General features: G+C 37.4%; 2 protein-coding genes across 5 annotated transcripts in view; one reads left to right on the top strand and one right to left on the bottom strand.

The window, feature by feature from the left end:
* Window positions 1–9,643, bottom strand: part of LOC143034981 (phytanoyl-CoA dioxygenase, peroxisomal-like) — a 16,277-nt gene extending 6,634 nt beyond the window's left edge. The window contains exon 1 of one of the 3 annotated variants that reach the window (XM_076201348.1): window positions 9,499–9,643. The gene's annotated coding sequence lies outside the window, so the exon portion shown is untranslated. Of the gene's footprint in view, window positions 1–1,960; window positions 1,980–4,249; window positions 4,269–9,498 lie in introns of those variants that run through there. The other 2 variants (XM_076201350.1, XM_076201349.1) reach the window with 2 other exon arrangements.
* LOC143034984 (tetratricopeptide repeat protein 36) lies at window positions 2,792–23,024 on the top strand. 2 transcript variants are annotated; one of them, XM_076201354.1, is made up of 5 exons: window positions 2,792–2,857; window positions 18,148–18,250; window positions 19,584–19,772; window positions 20,318–20,490; window positions 22,701–23,024. In XM_076201354.1, the coding sequence occupies exons 1-5, from the start codon at window positions 2,807–2,809 to the stop codon at window positions 22,791–22,793; spliced, it is 609 nt and encodes a 202-aa protein (XP_076057469.1). In that variant the 5' UTR covers window positions 2,792–2,806; the 3' UTR covers window positions 22,794–23,024. The 2 variants fall into 2 exon arrangements, with proteins under 2 accessions (XP_076057469.1, XP_076057471.1); XM_076201356.1 differs by lacking the exon at window positions 2,792–2,857 and adding an exon at window positions 7,870–8,044.

Genomic DNA, 23,024 nt, shown 5'->3' with positions numbered 1-23,024 from the left:
GTTAGTAACCAGAAAAAATAGTAACCATGACAAAATTACAATTCCCTCTACAGGTATACATACATATACCAGAGGCTTCATGTAAATGCAAAAAATGAAGAGCTTACACTAGAAAGCACTCAGTTATACCAAACCCAACGCTTTCCCCCGTGTGTCTGATCTGCTAAGCATTGGTGGGATTAAAGGTTTTGACAACAGGTTCTCTCACTGTGGCAGTAGCATGCAGAAATCACTTGGGCTGTATTATAGCCTGTATAAGACAATTTTTGATAACCAGTTCATGGAGCTCATGAAATTCCAAGAACAAGTTCCTACAAACCCATACAAATTGGCTGAATCCCACCACTACTGGTAAGTGGTAGACACCAGTACCCAGTGGAATAAAAATTCAAATCCACAGTGTGTTTTTATGAACTGCCTTTTTCCAGTACTTCTGTCCTCATGGGCAACTTTGTTCCTCTGCCATGCAACATCTCATATTTCAAATGTTGGTTTAGTTAAGGGTATTTGTAGTTTGGATAATAATCCTGTTTTCTGCAGGCATAGGTGTTTTATTACTGGATTTGGTATAAAGTCAGTGCAGTTTGAGGAATAGAGAAGCCATTAACTGTTCAATGTTTAATTTTGGCAGTATAGTACAGTAGTGTGTATTATTGTGAGGAAAATTTTATTTTGACAAATTTTAATTCCATTGTATAATGGACTATGTTACTTGGTTTGATTTGTTGTTCTGAATTGTGTTCCCTTGGTGACTGGTGTAGGAAATAATACAGTTGAGAATCCTTTATCCGACATTCTGAAATCTAAAAACCTCCGAAATCCGTAAGATTAGTAAGAGATCCACAAATGGAAAATTCCAGAACATGTTTTAAAACTAATACTGTACAATGCGGTAGTTTATACGATCTTAAGTGACTTTGAAACTAGTTTCTATCCCAAACCCCACTCATATTGAGAGAAGGTTGGAAATGCGTTGCGCTACGACATAGTTGATTATAAAAATGCAATTTTTGAAAACAAAATTAATCACATCATAATATTCGATATTTGTAGAAATGAGTATTTAAGGAAAACCCAACCAATACTGGCAAATACATAGCGCACAATAGTAACAGTCTTTTCAATAAAAGGTTTAAAAAACATTGTGGATGGAAAAACTACAGGAACAATAACAAATTGTATCCACATTTCCAAGACATTATGAATCATTTATTCGAGAATATCACTATCATATTCGTTACATAGTGCAATTGTTGACTAGCCTTTATAGAAATATGCATTTCTTAATCTCTCGAGATATAAACATTTCTAAAAAGAAAAAAAAATCGAATGCCATGATTTTGGCTGGGTTGAGGAATACGGCTTCTGGTAAATTTTAATGCGTTACTAAGTGCCATACGCCTCCCCAACATAACATATCAAACTTCCTTGAAAACTGTAAAGGTGGTTGGGTGAAACGGTTTATGAAGTATCCTTGTTTCAGAATCATTAATCACGCAGAAACCTACTATACAACGTAGTTTTCATTTGGATTACTCAGAATTTTATGCAAAATAAGCTGAAACACAACCTGGTGCTCTCTCTTCTGCCGTGAGTTTCCTAAAAAAAATCGTCTGGCGGCAACCAGAATAAAAAATGGGTTTACATTTCTTATTGAAACAAGCCCCAAGTGCCGGCGAAAACAAAACACAATGGGCACAGTAAAGCATAACCTAAAAGAAAACCAGCAATAACAATTGGGTCGCATGAATTTTCGCTTACAACTAATCGTCGCAAATGACACCTATCACTAGGGTGGCCATTTCCAAATTTCCGTAAAGGAGGACACTGCATACCGATGATAATAATATACAATTACATATATATATATATGTATATATATATATATATAATAAAAAACAAAGTGAATATTTTTCACTTCTAATGAAACCGACAAAAAACAAATACCTGTATTTCTTACCAAGTTACAACACAAACAAAACCTAGTTGTATCCTCACATTGATTGCCTGGAGGTTTATTTCTTTTTGTATTTCTGCCCTCTTTCTTTTCGGTATTTTCAGACTCCTTAACCTCATAAATTGATTGCCTAACTACACTGCACCGTGGCCACATCAAGACTGCAGCCCAACGTATGAGATGTCAATCATGCAATCACACGTTCACAACTTTGGTTCTGTGCAGTTCCTGTCTACGCCTGCCGAGTTCCGACGTTGACCTTGGCCTGGGTACTCCCACATAATTTAATTGTACAGCATCATTGTATATCTAGGATTATTTATGTATTTATTTATTTATTTTTGTCACACACCAAGAAAGGAGGACAAATGAACGTCCGGCGTGAGGTTGCGCCGGATGGAGGACAAAGTGCTCAAAAGGAGGACTGCCCGGCCTAAAGGAGGACGTCTGGCCACCCTAGTGATAGGTAGGGTGGCCAGACGTCCTCCTTTCGGCCAAACAGTCCTCCTTTTGAGCACTTTGTCCTCCATCCTGCGCAACCTCACGCCGGACGTGCATTTGTCCTCCTTTCTTGGGGTGTAACAAAAATGAATTAATAAATATATAAATAAATAAGAAAATTAACAAAGAATATATAAATAAATAACCCTACGTATACAACAATGCCGTACAATTAAATCATGTGGGGTCAACGTCGGAACTCGGCAGCCGAGGTAGACAGGAACTTCACAGAACCAATGTGGAGAACGTGTGATTGCATGATTCACATCTCAACTCAGGCAGCAGTGCTGAGGTGGCCACGGTGCACTGTGGTTTGGCAATTAATCAATGAGGTTAACGAGTCTGAAAATGGCAAGAAAGACTTTAAATCTGACTGGACCAAAGAGTCTGGCAATCAAGGTGAGGATACAACTAGGTTTTGGTTGTGTTTAACTTAGTAAGAAATACAAGTATAAGTTTTTTGTCGGTTTCATTAGAAATGAAAAATGTTATACCCTTTCAGTTTCTTCTTCTTATATATATGTATATATATATATATATATATATATATATATATAATAAAATACTGTATATTATAATCATCGATATGCAGTGTCCTTTTTGGAAATGGCCACCCTACCTAGCACCCAGATAATAATAATAAAAAAAATGCTTCCATAATATGGGTTTCCGTAACTCAGGAAATTCAAGCCTTTTCTTCACTCGCAAAATCCTGCCATAACTATGGTTTACAATATAACACGTTTTCTTGGCTAACTAATGAAATTCGAATGCTCATTTTTTTTCATTTCAGCCAGTCACTTTCCAGATTCTTATGATAACACTAAAAATAACAATACCACACTGCTGCCAATTATCCGAAATTTTAAGTAGGAAGCGTTCATATTTGTGAAGTTTCGTCTCACCCTCAACACTTTGTTTGTTTTTTACATCTATATTACTCCAAATCCATAAGTAATTCTTGGTGAGGTTTCTTGTGGATTTTAATATCAAGGTAAGGTGAAAAATAATTCCCGCAACCTTCCAGATACCCGTCATTTCGTCTCACCCGCTTCCACAGAAATTTGTATAAATTTTTGCATCTATACTACGACAACTCCAATAGTGATTAAATAATTTCCGCTACTCGCCACCCATGCGATATCATGACTGTCTAGAGTGCAACCTGTACGTCTGTCCCTGCACGCCTTTTTAAGTTAGGTAATGTTAGAATAGGAAGAAAAACCTCTCGACAAAAAGCGTTTCAGTGCCGGGTAGCGGGAAGGTTGCGGGAATTATTTTTTCACCATCCTTTCATATTAATTTCCGGAAGAAACCTTTGGTTACCAAGGAATTTTGTTGAAATTGTAATGTAGATACAAAAAATATATAAAATGCTGTGAGAGCATTCACAAATTCCGAATATTTCATCCGCCAAGTCAAGTGTCTTAAACACTTTTTTTCAAGAACAGAATTATATACCTCATTCATTCAAACTGTATCCGTTCTCAGGACAAAATAGCTGTTCAAATTAAGGAGGTAAAATAGTACTTTTTCATTTCATTCTAATTTGCTTATATACCTGTATAACTAATCTAACTTGACCTAACTTCACCAAAACTAGCCAACCCGTACAGCCTGACAAAATTTCACCTCCGCAACCCAGTCTCGCCTAACCTAAACTGATCTCACAAAAGCTTATCTAACATGACATATCGTCACTTATTGTAACTAGAATAAAGTCACATTAAATATATAGAACACATAGACGTTAATACACAAAAAGAATATAACGAAAAAAAAAGAACGTACCGTTTTGATATCCCCAGCTAATACTGGGTCGCGAAAACGCACGATTAGAATTAGATCGAATAAACAAGTATATTAATACTAAAGTAAGTTCAGGTTCAGGATTAGGTTTATGGTCGACGTCTTAGGACTTTCAAACGGCACATCTTTACTTGCGATGCTCTTTTCCTCTACGATAGTGCTGTTCTTCGTGCTTTGTTTTAACTTCTGTTTACAAACATTAATTACGCTCCATCTTTTCCTTACAGCAACATTTTCCTGGTCTTCCGCATTTTGTAATTTTTGTTAATTTTTCTCTTTATATATATTTTTTACATACAAGGCTCTCCTTGGTACTTGTTTTTCATTATTACATTTTAAATTTGTCAAATAAATAGTGGCTTGATTCCCCAGAGAGAAAAATAATACAAGGAAGCAAGGATGATGAACATGAAAGACCTACAATTCAAGCTACACTCGCTTACTTATAATGCCTGGGACTACACGGAAAATAAAATAAAGGAAATGAAATTATCAATTAATGACGACAAGACTACTGCAAATTTGAGTTAATAATTTACAGACATATAATATTTTAGTTTGTCTTTAGCTAATTGTCATCTCATTCGTATGATCCCAATTTCTCCTTTTTTGTGCATAGTACAGTGCTTGGGTAATAATGATATATATTTTTGTTCTATTTCAGTATCATTCAACCATTTGTCACTTCTTTCAAAGAGGTTTTTTCAATGGAATGGTTAAGTTAGGTTATATAGTAACAATATTATAATTATGATATTACTATATAACCTAACTTAACCATTCCATTGAAAAAAAAAACTCTTTGGAAGAAAAAAGAGACAAATTATTTTTAAAGGAAATAAAACTAGCTGTATATTTTTAATTATTTTGGTACTGTAACTGGAAATGACCATGGGTTCATATGATAATACTGTATGGATGTATATAATGTTGATTGAAAGTGACAGTTGGAAGGGGTGATGTATTGTCTTGAAATGGATATAGAGAGTAGAGTTGGTAAAATTAAGATGTAGTGCCCCAAAGGCATGGAAGAATATTAGTAAAAGTGGAAGAAAGTGCGGACCAAAGCTTGCCAAGATGGTATGGGTATACTGAATGAATAAAGGGGATTATATGAAAAGATACTGAAATAATAATAATAATGAATAGTATTTGGAATGGTACATAAAAAGGAAAGAATGGGAATGACCTCAGGTTCATCTGATAATCCTGTATGGATGTGTATTGTTGATTAAAGGAGGCAGCTGGAAGTGGTAATATATTCCCTTAAGATGGATGTAAATAGTAGAATTGAGAAAAAAAACATAGTGACCCAAAGGCAAGATAGAATATTGGTAAATGTGGAAGAAAGGGTGAAACGAAGGTTAATAAGTTGTTATGGACACAATGAATAGATCAAGGGAATAAAAAAATAAAATGAAATAAATAAATAAAAATCCAAAAAAGATGACAGAAAGCATGCCACAGGATACCATATTTCCCATCATATAAGATGTACTGGCATACAAGACTTGTAATTTGACAAAGAAAGAATTTTTTTGGGGGGGGATCCCATAGTTTCCCTATGGTTCAATGACCCTCTCCTCAGTAGGATTTTGGATAAAATTTACAAAAGAGCAAACATTGTTTTGAGTCATATAGTAACTTCACTTGTATTACCTTTTTAATTCCTTACTTAGAGGTAAGCATAACTATCTGATGTAAACAATGATCAGCTGATCACAGCAGCAATTGCTAGAAGAGAATATATGATTGCATGAGGTACACAATTATCATAACATTAATCAATCCCTTCCTTTGACAGTGGAGTGTCAAACAGTGTGTTTAGTTGTCAGTTTAATACCAGTAACCTATACCCTTAACTACAAAAACCTAACCATCAAGGTACAAAACTTACAGCACATCCGTAGCAAGGTCCACCATTTCATTTCCATGGCAACCTCTCGTCATTCCTTAATGCAAAAATAGAGAAGACGAGGAGAAATCCCTTTATGCCACATTGATTTGTTGTTTATTCACAACCATGTTCCACTCACACCTATCTCTTGCCCTCTCCCTTCCCTGCTCAACAGACATTCCTCTTTTACTCAAGGCCCCCTTCACACTTTTTGGTCTTCCCCTCAGATTCACTCCATCCACCTTTGCCTTTTACACTCTGTTAGTCTTTCCTCATTCGTTGCTTCTACTGTGTGTGCCTAAAGCACCCCAATATTCTTTCATCTACCCTATCCGCCAAGTCCATCTCCACCTCTGCTGTCTTCCTCATCTCATTTCTCATTCTATCTTCATATAACACTCACCATACTTCTCAAATACTTCATTGCAAACATGTGAATTTAAATCAAGGATGTAAACCAAGTTTTGAGAACTGTATATGAGCTTAAGAATAAGTATGATAATTGGAGAGTAGGAGATGAAACCCCATGAGTATTGCTCCTTCTATATATATATATATTTGTGTGTGTGTGTGTATAAATGTGCAGATGTATTTCTGCACTGGATGTAATACACGAAAGCGCTTTTCTCCGGTCGTTTCTTTTCATTATGGTTACCTTGCAACTGTAGAACACACGTCTAGTGTTTTTATTGCACACATATATGTGTGTATATATATATACATACATATATATATATATATACACACACAAATAGAATTGCATATTCTTTCGGTTCTTCAGACTAGATAACAAGTGATCGGCATAAAAAATCCGTCAATTTATGAACACGAAGATATTTCGTCAGGAAAACTAGCCTTTTTTCTCGTTTTCCTCGTTTACATATTTCCTCGTGTATGATTCTTCCTGGAGTTTTTTTTTTCAAAATAAGAAATGGCCTTCTCATGGAGGCGTAAACCCATTGTATTAATTTGCGGCTAAGTAGCATCCCCGAAATTGAGTGAAATTGTATGGCGCCGCCAGAAATAAAATCAATAAAGTGACTCGGCTTAGAAACTAGCAGGTTTCAAGGTTATATAAAGTAACACCTCCCGCCGAAGAGCCAATCAGGCGAGAGGATGTGTGGGCACGGCTGGCCGTGCCCCTAGGCTCCGTTTTCTCATTGGCCGAAACACTCATGGTGTGATGAGTTGCCATATGTGAATATTAAACGGAAATTTATCGCACGTGATAGGTGATAAGTATTTCGATTCGTGTTGTTATTTTAGTCGTTTATTATTTCCATTCTTCATAGGGATTATTTTTTTTACTGTAAAACTCGAAAATGCACCTTTACACACAATATCATATTGAGACCTCTGAGTGATTACATATAAAGACTTCGTATGTAATCAAAAGCTTGCATCATGAATGTATATCATTTTAAAACCATGTACAACACGCATACACATACTCGCACACACACACGCACACATATATATTTGATCTCTCAGCTGGGAATGTAACAGCTGTCGATCACGAGTCCAACACGTGATCCAAGATTGTTCTCTTTCTCTCTCTCTCTCTCTCTCACACACACACACGTGATGAAAACCCACTTAATTTGAACAATATTTAGATAATTGGCGTATTAAATATGTCACATATTACCTTCTTGAGTGTGGGTTACACAGTAAGGATTCAGAGGTCCAAATGAGTCACTGTCTTAATTATATATGACGTAGAAATGGGGGACAGGAGGATGCTGAGGAATTCGTATACATTTGGCAGGTTGGTCGCCACCACCTGATCGTTTGGTCTTGTGCCTCACAGACCCAGTGTACTCGCAGCGCCTGTGAAGGATACGTCACCACTCCGTTCGACAGAGTCAAACGCTGAAAAGGTACTTAATCGAGTTTCTTCATTTCAGTGTGACTCCTTGGCATTTTCGTTTCTTTTGGTAGTATGGTGAAGGAACAAACAGGTAAACACACGAATGTAAGAGCAAACTAAGACACTGCGAGATATAAAGTCGGGACACCACGGGCATAGCTCCTCTTCCCGTTAGATATAACTAGGTAAATACACACGCACAATTAGGTAAACGCACACACGTATAAACACGCACACAGGTAAACAAACACACAGGTAAACACGTACACAATAAGGTAAACACACACAATCTAAATATAATTGGAAATCGAAGATATAGATTAAGTTGGAATCGTACATCAATTTGGGAATGTTAGAAAATTAGGAAATAGGAGACGGGACCCAACGAGTATTAGCCCTTTCCTGTATATTACAATTAGGTAAATACACGCGCACGCAAGCACACGCACACACGAGAAGAAACTTAAGAAAGGCAGTTACAGAAAAGATCTGAAAAAAGAATAACTTTCCACACAGTGATAGATATCTGGAACAAACTGAATGAGGAAACTGCTAAAACTACATTACTTTAAGAAAAAACTGGATGCAGAAAGATACAATAGCGGATCACTACGAGCATAGCAAAATACAACTAGATAAATACATACACACGTGTATATATATATATGTGTGTGTGTGTGTGTGTGTGTGTGTGTATGCATGTATGAGTTACCACGGTCTTGGGTCACGTGACGGATTCGTGATCGACAATGTGTATGTGTGCATTCTCATCCTACCGTGGACAAATTTCCTATCACAATGACTTACACGTGTGAGATGTATCAATATCTGTAACTGCGTCAGCATTGTCAAGATAACCTTGAATACCGTTTTGAGTTGTGACGAAAGCGAATGTCGAATGTATCTCGCGTCAGGAGCCAAGCCCAAGAAGTATGGCCAAGCATCCGCGAGACAACACCGCAACACACATCCACTTTTTTTTTTCTTTGCATTCGAGTAGCTCATAGAAATATATGAGTAACCCCGTAATTTTAAGGATTTGTTTAATATGGCCGGTTCTGGGCAGTTGTATTCAGCAACTCTAAATCCTGTATTCTCCATATATATATATATATATATATATATATATATATATATATATATATATATATATATATATATATATATATTTGTGTATCAGGTTTCAAAACGTAGGTAGAAATATTCGATGGCAGCTGAGTACATTAATACCTCACAACAAGCATATATGACTATACATATACAACGGACACATAATTTTAAATACATATATACATACATAATGAAAGCATGCATATACTACGCACGGGTATATACACACGTACACACCCACACAAACCCAGGTGCTATATGAATACACATTTTCCACAGATTGTGCATTTTTATATGTCAGTTTTAACCACGCCATGATTGTAAAGGAAACAGTGAATATAACAATTTAAATACCTTTCACAGAACTCCAAATCCTGCGGGTTTTTGTATCGATAGAAGGGCAAGCCAAGAGTTTAGGTGTGCCTATGAAGAAGATTTAAGACACACTGAACCGGTCAGTCTGAGACGAGGGAATTTGAGCGCTTCGTTTATCTTACCCTAGGAGTCGAATTTTACCCTAGATAGGCGATAACGAACTTCGATCTCACGCACACACACACACACACTCACTAATAACAAGTTAGACGAAAAAGTGGTGTGTGCAAAAACAATTCATGAAATTAAAAACAGTTTAGATAAAATGAGATATGAAGACGGGACACCACGAGCATAGCTCCCCTTCCCGTAAAATACAACTAGGTAAATACACACACACACAAGAAAGACAGTTATGGAAGAGACCTAAAAAAGAACATCTTTCCCCACAGGATAATAGATGTTTGGAACAAGTTAGATGAGAAAGTGGTGTTTGCAAAAACAATACACGAATTTAAAAACAGTGTAGATAAAACGAGATATGAAGACGGGACATCTCGAGCATAGCTCCCCTTCCCGTAAAATACAATTTGGTAAATACAAGAGGACACGTGAAGTAACTTTAGAAGGACAGTTACAGAAGAGATCTGAAAAAGAATAGCTTTCCACACACAGTAATATATATCTGGAACAAACTGAAAGAGGAAACAGTGAGTGCTAAAACTATACATGACTTTAAGAATAAACTGGAAGCGGAAAGATACACCAGCATAGCTCTCCTCCCGCAAGATACAACCACAACTAGGTAAATACACACACGAACGCGCACGCACTCAAAGGGCAAATGTACCAATTTGCAGAGGTGGAAATAAAGGTACATCGTACGTCGTGATTGATCACTAGCCATTCTGCTAAATCGACCTTAGTACATGTCTCTTATCATCTATGTGCATTTTTATTTCTTGTTTATTCTGTATATAATAAAGAAAGCTGTTTAGTACATAGGGTAATCACTTATTTGGATTATAACAGTGATTTGAATCAATTTTATGTCACGTGGACCTGCCGTGAACCACTTGGAACTCGATTCCTTCAAGCGTGAGTTGTCATACATGGCTTTCACAAGCGATATGTTTTATAATCAACGACATGTTTAGAAACAGTTCCATCAAAAGCCTCCTCATGAAAATTTTCCCTTACAGTAAATATGGGTGTGTTTACAGTATTCCATGTAAACACTGTGATCATTTTTACATTAATCAAAACTAGACACGAGACGGAACCAATACAAGTAAAGTGACAGAACGGGTCAACAGCAACAGAAGATTTGTTATTGTAACTCATTGTTAGACACAAACATCATTGAATACAGTTATCTTAAATTCTGTTGATAGAAATTTAAGTAAGAGTCTGTATAAATTAGATAACTTTATTGTAAAGATAATTGTAGTATAACATGGTAACTAGGTTACCAAGGCTTTCAACCTTTTCAACTTTATTCCCCCCTTTATGAATTCTCAACATTCGTGAACTCCCCCTTCATTTTTCTCCCAAATTCCACCCCGCAAAAATAAATTAAAATATAAGTAAAACAGAGGTATACACATACATGAATATATGTATATATATACATATATATATTGCTATAGTTGGGCAGCAGATCCTCTTTAAGGCAAATGTCATTAAAATTTGCAGCAGCTTCTGCGTTCACGAGTTTTTTGCTGACATTCTCGACTTTTCTAATGCTGGCGCGCTGAGTCGTGCTAAGTTCTTTAATTACCTGACCAAATAGCATTGGAGGTATAAGTAAAGGCATCGGAATTATCTTTTCTAATTTTATGCAGAGCTTTCGCCTAACTGTTAGGCATCTTCAGTGCTAATGAGTACAGTGTGTGGGAAATTATCTTAAATACACAATACACAGATCACAGACACTTGTGTGCTGATCCGGTTGACCAATCAGGAGGCAGGAACACTAAGCTCCGCCCCCAGGCCTAGCGGCTGATCCGTAAGGTCACCTCGATGTCTTTTGATGTGGGAATAGTAAATGGATCCGGAGTCTGTCTGTTCATCGTGGGGTTTTTATCTTTTATGTATAAGGCTTCTAGGATATGAAGGCGTGTGTGGTTTGTTTCTGTCTGTAAAATAGTGATGCCCTCCTCCAAATTCTTTCTTGTCAGTGGGGTCTGATGTACGACTTCGTGGTGTCGCTTGATAGCGCCATTGGAGAGATGAAGGGTGAGACGCCTCGTGAGCTTCGTCGTAGTCATCCCTATGTATGTTTCATTGAGGGCTTCACAGTTCCCTTTTCTGCAGGAGTATTGTGAAGTAATAATAGTAATGGTAATAATAATGATATCGCTACTCAAACCCGACCTGGGGTAAAACAGGAATTCTCATGCCTTACCTGGGGCTAATCAGGAACGCCCTCTACACGCGGGAAGTGAAATCTACTCACTAACCGTAAATTACACACATACACCTCTCACGAACATAGCCGCATCCCACGCACAAACATATACACCTCCTTTTTCTTCGACTAAAATTCGCTTCCTTTCTCACTTTCTCTTATACTACATCTTCTCATTTCAGTTTACCTCCCACTAAAGATTTTTCCGTTTTTTCCCCCTTTCTCTCCTACTACGTCTCCTACCATTTTCCAAACTTTCGTTGGTGATATAATATGCTCTTCCTCCCGGCATTGGCGCCACCGTCCAAGTTCCTAGCCCAGTTCTCCTAAAGCCACGACAACAAACTAGCCCCTAATCGCTCGCAATTCGCCCGGTGGCAATAGCCCTCTTTTATACACTACTATCTTTTCATTTTCTAACAGACGTTCTTCCCCTCCCACAAAACCCGATCCCGCGCAAGCGAGGTGGTCTTTTCTTGAATTCCAGAATTCCAGATTAGCACTGAAGATGCCTAACAGTTAGGCGAAAGCTCTGCATAAAATTAGAGAAGATAATTCCGATGCCTTTACTTATACCTCCAATGCTATTTGGTCAGGTAATTAAAGAACTTAGCACGACTCAGCGCGCCAGCATTAGAAAAGTCGAGAATGTCAGCAAAAAACTCGTGAACGCAGAAGCTGCTGCAAATTTTAATGACATATATATACATATATACATACTGTATGTATACATGATATATATATATATATATATATATATGTATATTATATGTATATATATATATATGTTTATATATATATTCTCTTGTTGACAGACGAGATTAAATAATATTGCTGTTTCTGCATTGTTTATCTTTTTGTTAAGAACTTCAATTTCTCTTGCTAATTTACGGTGTTGGACTGATAGTTTGCTGAGTAGCTGTCCGTATGAGGTTGCAACGTTTCGGTCTTCTCTGGAGACCATCTTCAGGCTAATTGTTTGTGTGTGTGTGTGTTTGATGTTTATATACTATCTTATTTCTGATTGGATGGTGTCGTGTGAAGCGATCATCCTGATTGGCTGCTTCGTAGTCATCAGGAATCACTAGGAGAGGTGAGGTCAGTGCGCTTGTGGGATGGGAGAATCTGGAGGTCTATACTGTGTATGTTCATGGTTGGTTCTAATTCTGCTATGTAAATTGCTTCAATAAATGCTAATCTGCGGGAGTCTCTTTCTCTGTCTATTATTACTGTTCCTTCTAAGTTTTGACGGGTGAGGGAAGTATTATGTTTGGTGTTATAGTGATTCTTTATGGATCCATGTTGTAGGTGGCAGGTCAAACGTCTTGTAAGTTTAGTCCTCGTCATTCCAATGTATGTTTGAGACCCACAGTTCTCAACGGTACAGTTATGTTGGTAAATGACGTGGTTTTCTTGTAAAGACGGTGTCGATTTGGGAGGGCGGTTTCTCAGTAAAAGTTGTGACGTCTTTCGGGTCTTGTAGTATATGGTCAGTGATATTTTGTCTTCTGGGTCAGTGGGCTTGACGTGTTTTGTAAATATGTCCTTAATGACTTTTTCATCTGTCTTATATTCTGATGACATGTAATTTCTGTAATATATATTGATGTTTTCTTGTTTTTGTGTGGTGGGTTTGTTGGAATACCAGTTGTTGATGGCTCGTTGTGTTGCTTCGTTAATTAACCTGTTACTATACCCATTGTTAATAAGGACTTAGGTAAGTCTTTCCAGTTTAGTGTGTGTATCTTTCCATGTAGAGCAGTGTGATGTGGCGCGTCGTATGTATGCGTTGATGTTGATAGTGGAGTTTAAATATCGTTGAGGGTATTCACTTTTACCATTAAGACAGGTTTTTGTTGCTTGGTTTTACGTATACTGATGTGGTGTACTTGTTGTTATGACTGGTTACTAAGACATCGAGGAAGGGCAAACGTCCGTTGTTCGATTCTTCGAACGTAAAATTAAGGCCGGAAGCTTCTGTGAGTTGTTCTCTTAGTCTTTGGAGTTCTTGAATATCTTTGACTCTAACGAAAATGTCATCTATATAGCGGCATTAAATGGAGGGTCGGTTGGTGGCGAGTGTGAGCTTCTCTTTGGTTCCCATGAAAAACAAAAACAATTTTTAAATATTAATTGTCATATATTTCTTGAGCCAGGACAGAGTGATGGAAGGCTTTTTATATTCAGATTCCTCACGTCATACATAAATGAAACAGCAGACCCCCCGGCCTAGGTGAGGTCATTTGTACAGTGCACATCTTCCCCCTCATCACCCACCCTTCCATTGTACTTCCCTTAATTATTTTTTTGTTTTCTCTCTTTTTTTCTTCTTTATTTATTTGTTGCTCCTTCTGTTTATCTCACGTACCCTGAAGATGTCTTAATAGACGAAAGCAAGATCTATAGACCTTGGACGAAAGCATTTGGTTTTCCGTCTGTCTGATTTCCTAGTGGTTATTCGCACATTTTAATATCAAGCGTGGTCTCTGTTGTGATTTGTGTTTTCATCATAGATGACTGAAGTTGCCTGGTAACAGCTAAAACAAATAATCAATTCGTAAAATGCAGTGAATAGGTTATCAGGGTTGTTTTCAGACATCTATATTTATATTTAACATCGAAGTATCTATGCAATGATAAAGCAACAAGATAAGATAAAGATTGTCATGCATACGACGGCGCCATGGGAAAGGACGTGCGAAGGTGACATGATCCGTTTTTTTTTTCTAAACAACAAAAGTTTTGGGGTTGCCTTTCCTAACCCAACCTATTTCTTAATTCTTCAACACTTGTAATGACTATGTGACTGCCAGTTTATCCCCGTTTAGGCTTAGATTCCTAAGACAAGATGCCCTCTAACAGTCGAGATTTTGTCTTCGGGTTTATAGAATCAGTTTGAGGGAAGAAGGCCACTAGAGATAAATAATGAAAATAACAATTGTGAATGCTACCACTGCCACTATTACTGCCACTAATAATTATAGTAATAATTATGGCAACAGTTACAGTAATAGTGATGATAATGATAATCATAACGATACAGTAATAGTGATGATAATGATAATCATAACGATAATGATAATAACAGTGATATTAATAACAAATACATATTTTTATGTCGAAATTTGTATAACTATTATGACTATCATCCGATGAAAAATATCAAGTGTATTAGGAGATAAATTATATGATACAACTGTGGCAATACAAGTTTCGACATACAAATCAAGGTCTGCCCTAACAACAAATAACTTAATAAAGAAATACTTTTGATCTTAATCCTGCAGTAGAGCTTTCATGTATTACTTGAAAATGAAGTAGACGAAATATTTTACTGTCTCAACTTTGCTTTCCTCCTGTTTATAAATGTTGAAGGCCACAGATCCACGAGGGTTTTCTAAAAAGAAGGAACCTGCAATGAATCTTCTATCGCATAGTCATCCCGGAGTTCCAAAAAGTTAAATGCTAGAATCTAATGTTTCTTATTTATGGCAGTGACATGATGGATAATACACAAATCTATGCCAACATGTTTGCAGATGATAATAGTGAACAATGATGACTGCAGTATACTGAAAAAGAAAAAGATCCTAGACGCAAAATCAATAGAAAAGAAATATTTGAGTGTTGATAAAAGACAACCCGTCACCTAACAGATGTCAGCAGGATTGCGGGAGAGACATGAACTGCAGCAGAACGTTAATGATTTTTTTTTACTACTAGGTATATCTAAAGGGCCATTCACACGGGCAAATGGTTTGACAAACCCGGTTTGTCAAGCAAATGTTTGAAGTGATGTTTGACCGTGTGAATGGTGTATTAGGTTGTCAAACACCTTAGACAAACGTGTTCGACAACCAAATATCCCATTAACATGATCAAACACCACTTCAAACACTTGTTTGACAAACTGCTTGATCATGCGAATGACCTTCTTACGACGATGGACGCGGCCAGACAGATGACGTTCCATACTCCCGAAATCGACGCGCCTAATTGGACCATGCTTTTCCGAATTCGACGCACCTGATTGGCCAATATTTCCACGTATCCGGCGAATCTGATTGATCCCTCTCACTGACCCTTTTGATTGTAATCTCCGGTACTTGATAATCTTATTTCTATTGACAAGACCCCTTAATCCGTCTTTTGCCATTAATTTAAAAAATGTATATAGTGTACGAAACATGAAACACTAATACACTACATCATATAAATGTGGCGGCACATTAGGCTAGCATGCTACTTGCTTTTGCTACTTCGTTTGAGTAGAAACGACTTTGGTTGCAATATTCTAGACATCCGTAAGAACATCTCAACAATTTGTGTCTAATATTCATGTAGGTCTCTTAGTTCGCCATTCAGCCTCTCACTGTACGACGCAAGTTATTTGTCATTTGGAATTTTGAAAAACAAAAGATCGTTACATAAGTCGTTTCTATTCAAATTAGCAAAAACAAGTAGCATGTTGCAAGAAATACCTACTGTGCCGCCGCCATAGGTCTGACTGATGTTATGACAATTGGAACATATCTACAAGGGAATCAATACAGAAAGTGTTGTCTTGTTCTACGAAATATGTTTATACCAACAGGAAAACCTCACCCACACGCACACATGTCAGCATGTTTGCAGATGACGCAAAATCACGAGAAGAGTGAAATACGAAAAGGACTATGAGGTATTGCAAAAATATATATTTTTTTGCATGGAATCAAGAATGAAAATTGGATTTCAATAAAAAAAATGAAGTACTGTAAATGGGCAATAGCTGCAAAAGGCCATCGCTTAATTATTCCTTGGGAAATATTACAAATAAAATAAAACGGAAGAGGAAAACAATTAGTGTTGATAAAAGACAACCTGTCACGTGACAGTCGTACCAGCAGAATTATTGGGGCGACGTACGGTTTTTCACTATGTGGATGAAGAGGTGATGAAAATTTAATAGGTCACTAAAACAAATTCAGGGAAACTACATATCTAAAGGATGTGATGAATTACATTTTTCTATATAGATGCATGAATATTTAGAATAGTTGAAAAGGTGATGTAGCTCAAGTTGGAACAATGCATGAATTAAAATCTAGATATGATAATTGGAAATTAAGGATACACAGTAGAATAAGTTGGAACTGTACATGAATTTGAGGCTAGGTATGATAAATTGGAAAGTAGACTGGACCTAAGGATCGTTGCTCCTTCCCTGTGTTAGGTACCAAGGTCGGTCTAAATATACAGGTCAAACCGTTTACATTCTTCTGCGCAGCTTCTGGCGTCATTTGGCTGAGTCCATTTTCTCTTTGTGATACACTGAAGAAAACTGTGAAACGCCAAGGAAGACAGGAACTATAATATTTTATATATTATATATATATATTATATATCATATATATTCATATATATAGACAGGAACTATAATATTTTATATATATTTATATATATATATATATTTTATATAATATTTGTCAGAATATAACTAATTGCGTGGAGCAGTGCGAGCGAAGGCGACGTCATTTTCGAACGACGGACCAACTTCAACTGACAGCTATAGGACCCGCTAACCCCACTTTGAACAGCCAGGTGACGTTCACGGGCCCGCTGCGCCAACTCCCTCGAAATTCGGTCGGAAGTGGTTAGACCTTATATTCTTAGATCTTGTTATGTACAATTAGGTGATTACACACGCGCGCGCCTTATCGCTCGTAAACATACACATCTACGAGTCATGGTGAACAGGGCCCCGACAAGAGGAGGAAGGGGGGGGGGGCACGTTCTGGTGGGACGGCACGTTTTGGTGAAAAAAGGTATAGCAAATTCCCCCTAATGTACTTTTAATGCATGATTTATTTATCATGAGTTGTGTGTATGAATGATGTGTATATAAACGTTGTTTTGTGGATGAATGTTATATGTGAATCGTGCTAGTAACCATCAGATGTGGGATGTGGTAGTAGTGGTGGTGTGTGTGGCGGGCGGCACTTAATTTAACCATGTCGGGGCCATGATGGTGAATGGACACTACACATTACAGAAATGTGTTGTTCGTTCCACATGTACCTGTACCTATTATATTTCATTATTGTGTATACCATGTTACTGCAGCGTAAGACAAGAGAGTATTGTTTTACCATGGATGCCGGATAATCAATGTTCGACTATGTATATTTAGCTGCTTTACATTTTCAAGTCATTATAACCACCTCTTCAAATCCGATTATTTTCCAAATCCCTGCACAGCCCCCTTTTGCTAACACCTGGTGCTTTGTACCACCCAGATGTCGTGTCCAGCTGATCGTCAAATCCTTAACTCTATATTCAACCCACTCCTGCCCATGGGTGAATGTGTCTATGACGAGGACATCCCTAGTGATCTTCGTGGTAAGTGAACTGACTTTACAAACCCTCAGTTTGGATTTTGCCCTTTTGACCCTAGATATGTAGTCTATCTAGCATTTGTTCTTTTTTCCAGTTTTCTTGAACTATATTACATGACTGAATTAATTCAATGTTCCGTCTATTTCTTTGTCTTTGTTTAACTCAAACTATAATTTGAAGCTTGAAGTTTTAAACTAGTTTACATGAACTATTAATTTTTTTTGTATGTACTGCATTTTTTATATATGAATCTGTATGTACATGGTTTTGTGTACATGTAATTACTTAATCATGATTTTAGAGTTACCAAGAGAAAATTTCAATATCGTCCTGTCTGTTGTGATTTCTTTGGTTTGAAATTATACCGGGATTTGAACCCTTGACTCTTGAAACTTTCGTCTGTTACATGTCTGTAGGACACCTCGAGTCCAGTAAATGTTTGCGTGTTTGTATTTATGCGTAGGTGTGAGCATGTGAGTGACGAGTTATGTATACAGTATCTGTATATATTGTTATGCAATCATAACTTTTCCTGTGCCGCTGTAGTGTGCTGATTTTAAATGAATGTAGACAAAATAGACCGAAGATCATTTCTAATAGCTATTAGTCCTCCTTGTCTTGACACTTCATATTTTCCTCCCTGGTTTAGTTTTCTGATTGAAAGATGTCTGAGAGTTTACAAAAAGGGACTAATTACAGGTACCCGCTTATGGTGGTCCTGGTAAATGGACAGCAGAACTGTCCATTTTCAAAGTCCATAACCTCCCTGAGCGTCTGACACGTGGTCTTCAGACTGAGCCCAAAATCTCTATAAATTTCAGCTATATTTATTATACCTTTTCACACATGGAGAGCTGACAACTTGTGACAGCTCCCCCCTCCTACTATTTTTAGCTTGTGACATAGAAACAATCTGACACTGATACAATGTAGATAACAGTGAAAATGAGTAAAATAAAAACGAATAAATAAATAAATCCCAAAGAGATCTGTTGAAGGGCCCAAGAACCATTGTTTCCAGTCTTTGAAACTTGAGGCAACAATTATCTCTATTATCTAGAAACTAACACAAGTAAGTGCACCGTAAAGTCTGCACTTCCTTGCCTTCGGTGGAGGTGGGGCTAAGTGAGCAGTTTTGTACAATAGCAGGTCAATCCCCATTTCATTTATTCTCTGTTACAACAGTGCCTCCATGGGTAGATGCAGTTCCATGAAATTGGGCCAGGGGTCTTCTGCAAGAAAAATGGAGTGATTTATTCAGTGAGTGTAGGCATCTGTGCTTACCCAATAGGTTGGCAATAAACATCTGACAAAACATTTCCTTCCTTTTTACCAGACCCAGATGACACTAGCTCAGAAGCATGTGAAGCAAAGGCATTGGAAGTGGAAGGTGTCCGTCTGGCTGAAGCAGGTGATGTTGATGAAGCATTGGTTAAGTTCGGGGCAGCGATAGCAATTGCACCCAACCGTGCTTCTGGATACAACAACCGCGCACAGGCCCTCAGGCTCCAGGGCAAGATCGATGGTAGGTGACAATACACCAAATGTGCTAAGAGTTTAGGAAGGACACTAGAGAGTGGGAAGGAGTAATGGGAGGGAAAAGGGAACTGGTGGGTAAATTGGTTCTGAAGGAAAGTTGTGAGATTATGCAGTAGGGAAGACATCCCTGCATGTTAGTATAATACATTTAGTTCTTAACTACCTCAGTATTTTTTGCAGACCAAAATGTACATAATTTATGTATGTAATTTGAGTTTATCTGGAATCAATAATGTAGCACTTTGGTATGGTATGCCTTTTTAATTGAATAGAATAATGTGTAGCTAGTCAGAGTAACATATGTGGAATGCATCATCATAGTGAGAGGCTTGATGATGACTTAACTCTTTTTGCTACAGTGATATCCATAAGCTGAATAAGATGCAGTTACTTGTAGCAGTGATGAAGTAATGTAGTTCAGTCTAATTCATAATTAACAAAGAGTAATATCTCAATTGAATTAAAATTGGTGGACTTGATTGAAAAGCCTCTATTTCCTCTTCAAAAAATACATTTCCAATATTTTAACAGAGGCAATGCAGGACCTTGAAAAGGCTCTGGACGTGTCAAAGGGTAAAGGTCGTGCTGCATGCCAAGCCTGGACACAACGTGCCATGGTGCACCGGCTCCAGGGCCATGATGAAGATGCTAAACAAGACTTTCAGCGAGCAGCAGACCTTGGTTCAGAATTTGCAAAGGCACAGGTAAACCTTAATTTGATTAGTTAATTCACGTTCCTTTCCTTGTAGTGTATAGTTACCAAGATAAAGAATCTTGAAAAATGCAGATAACATCTTTTGCCAAACATGATTTGTTGGTAAGAAATTTTCCTGTGATATCATGGATGTACTGAGTGACTTCACCACCTTTCTATCCACTATTAGAGTTGGTCTTGAGTTTTACTAACTGGAAACCTGTGGCCTCACAGTGGCTGGCAACAGTCCAGGGCCCCTTCCATTAATCTCTGGGAAGAGTCTTTGAGCTGATGTTTTTGTTGTACTGAATGAGAGTAGTAGGCAAGAATGAGATGAATGGATGGTGTGAAGGGGACCTTAGGTAAAAGGAGAATGTCAGGGAAGGGAGAAAGCAAGAGATGGGTGCAAGTGGAGAATGGTTGTGAATGGATGATAAATCGATGCAGCCCAAAGGGGTTTCTCCTAATTTTCTCACTTAACTTGTCTGGGGATGAGGAGGGAGAGTTGCCATATAAATGAAGTGGTGGCAGTTAACCAACTTAGGCTGTGAGACTTTGCTGTGGATGTGCTGTATCTTGGTGCATAGCTTCTGACATGGACAGTGGGTGAGGGACAGGGATGGGCCTTCTTCCACAAGGAGCTAAGATAAAAGGGAAATAAGTGGGTGATGGATGGTTATGTGATGAGCAGAGGGTGAGGGCATCACTTGGCTGGCTACCTCCCTTATATGGAAGAAGAAGCCTTGTGGTATATAGATTTGCATCCCATGAAGGCAGATGATCTACCCTCTCATCACTACAGCATTCCTTCTGCCATTACTATGGATACATGTAATGTCCTTGCTTTGTTTCTGTATTGTCATTTTACTAAATTAGGGAACAGAAAGTAGGTATCAGATCACTTGTCCTTGTTTGACTGGGAAAAAAAATAGGTAAAGGAAAATGTGAAAAATAAAAACATTAAGTTAATTTGGGCCTAGTCTGAGGATCATATACTAGCCCCTCAAGGCCATACCCTAGGTGGAGGTGAAAATGTCAACAAGCATTGGTGGTGGAGAGTATGTGATAGGCATCATTTCTGCATATCTATTATAGAAACCGGTAGAAACAGTTGTTACCAACCATATTTTCATTGAACGGAATAAACTTCCTGCAAAGATGATGGAATATATCACTGTTTGAAGTTTTAAAATCCATTTGTATGAATACCTAAGCAACATGCTGTAATCTGTCAATTAGTGCACATTTCTTTTTATATATATATATTTTTTCATTATTATTCTATTTGTTTATTTATTTTTGTATTTGACCTCATTATGGATCACAAAATATTATCAGGATGCTTTACTCTTGTAATTTTGACCATATCTTCACACGATTACTATGCCTTTCCTAATTCCCAATTTTATTTTGTTTGGCAACTGCAGCCAGTGGTAGATCCAGGGGGGCTGAGGGGGCTGAAGCCCCCCCCCCCAAATATGTTCTTTCATTACCTCATTGTAAAGGTCGAGAAACCTGCCACGTGTACACTGGTACATGACAAAAAGCAGTGTTACAGTGGCAGAAGTATATTCAACACATTGAGGGTAAAACTTTAAAATGTAATATTAAGTATTACTCTTGCCCAATATTGTGAAAAGAAAACTAAAATCCAAACACATACTTCAATTTACATTCAGAATCATCATATTCGTGCTACAGAGTACATCTCTTCAAGAATGTCATCTATATTTACAAAATTCAGGTTAGCCCCTCCACCCAAAGTGTCATCTACATTTACAAATTCAGGTCAGCCTCCCCCACCTCCACCCCCGAAATTTTGGTCCTTGATCTGCCACTGGCTGCAACCTCTAGTTTTCTAAAAGACTAGCTCACTTGTAGACATATCTAATTATTTAACAGCTGATTTCAGCACACCTAGGAATATATTTTCTTTCAGTATAATCACAGAAATCTTATTCAAAACCAAATTTTGGCCTCAATGAAAGCAGCCTATCTTTACCTCAGTAAAACCATTTATGCCCAGGTTCATGGAATGTTTTATATTTAGAAATATTCAGTATTTTCATTGAAAGCAACTGCTTTGTATTTCAGATTCCACTTTTTTCAGGTATCATATGACGAGAAAAATGAAGTGTATGTAAAAATCTCTAATTTGCTTTATTAGATGACAATGATTTATTGGTCCCTAACTAAAATCTTGCAAACCTTTGTTTCCAGCTGGTACAAATGAACCCCTATGCAGCTTTATGCAACAAAATGCTACATGATGTTTTTTCCAAGCTGCAGCGTGGAGAAATTGCTGGTGTGTAATCTTGCTCTGTTTTATAACTGGAAACTGTGTAGATAACTCATATAATCAACAAAATGAACCTAACAGAAATGGATATATTTTAGAATGACGGACCTTGCCATGCCTAGTAATTACAAATAGTTTTTGTTTCATGTTAAGGTTATTGTAGTAAGGAATTTGAATCGATGTAGACTATAAATTATTTTTGTAGACCATTATATAGTATTCCTAATAAAAAATGTTGTGTATGT

The sequence above is a fragment of the Oratosquilla oratoria genome, chromosome 18 (assembly GCF_046742065.1).
Source record: "Oratosquilla oratoria isolate Oo_2021 chromosome 18, ASM4674206v1, whole genome shotgun sequence".
Classification (NCBI taxonomy): domain Eukaryota; kingdom Metazoa; phylum Arthropoda; class Malacostraca; order Stomatopoda; family Squillidae; genus Oratosquilla; species Oratosquilla oratoria.
The sequence above is the reverse complement of the archived record's forward strand: the minus strand, read 5'-3'. Positions and strand labels throughout refer to the sequence as shown.

Bases quoted from the DNA above. Each gene is read 5' to 3' on its own strand.
- LOC143034984 (XM_076201354.1), top strand. From the start codon at position 2,807: ATGGCAAGAAAGACTTTAAATCTGACTGGACCAAAGAGTCTGGCAATC. The intron at 18,251-19,583 runs GTAAGTGAACTG...CCTTTTTACCAG, and splicing joins CATCCCTAGTGATCTTCGTG to ACCCAGATGACACTAGCTCA. The intron at 19,773-20,317 runs GTAGGTGACAAT...ATATTTTAACAG, and splicing joins GCTCCAGGGCAAGATCGATG to AGGCAATGCAGGACCTTGAA.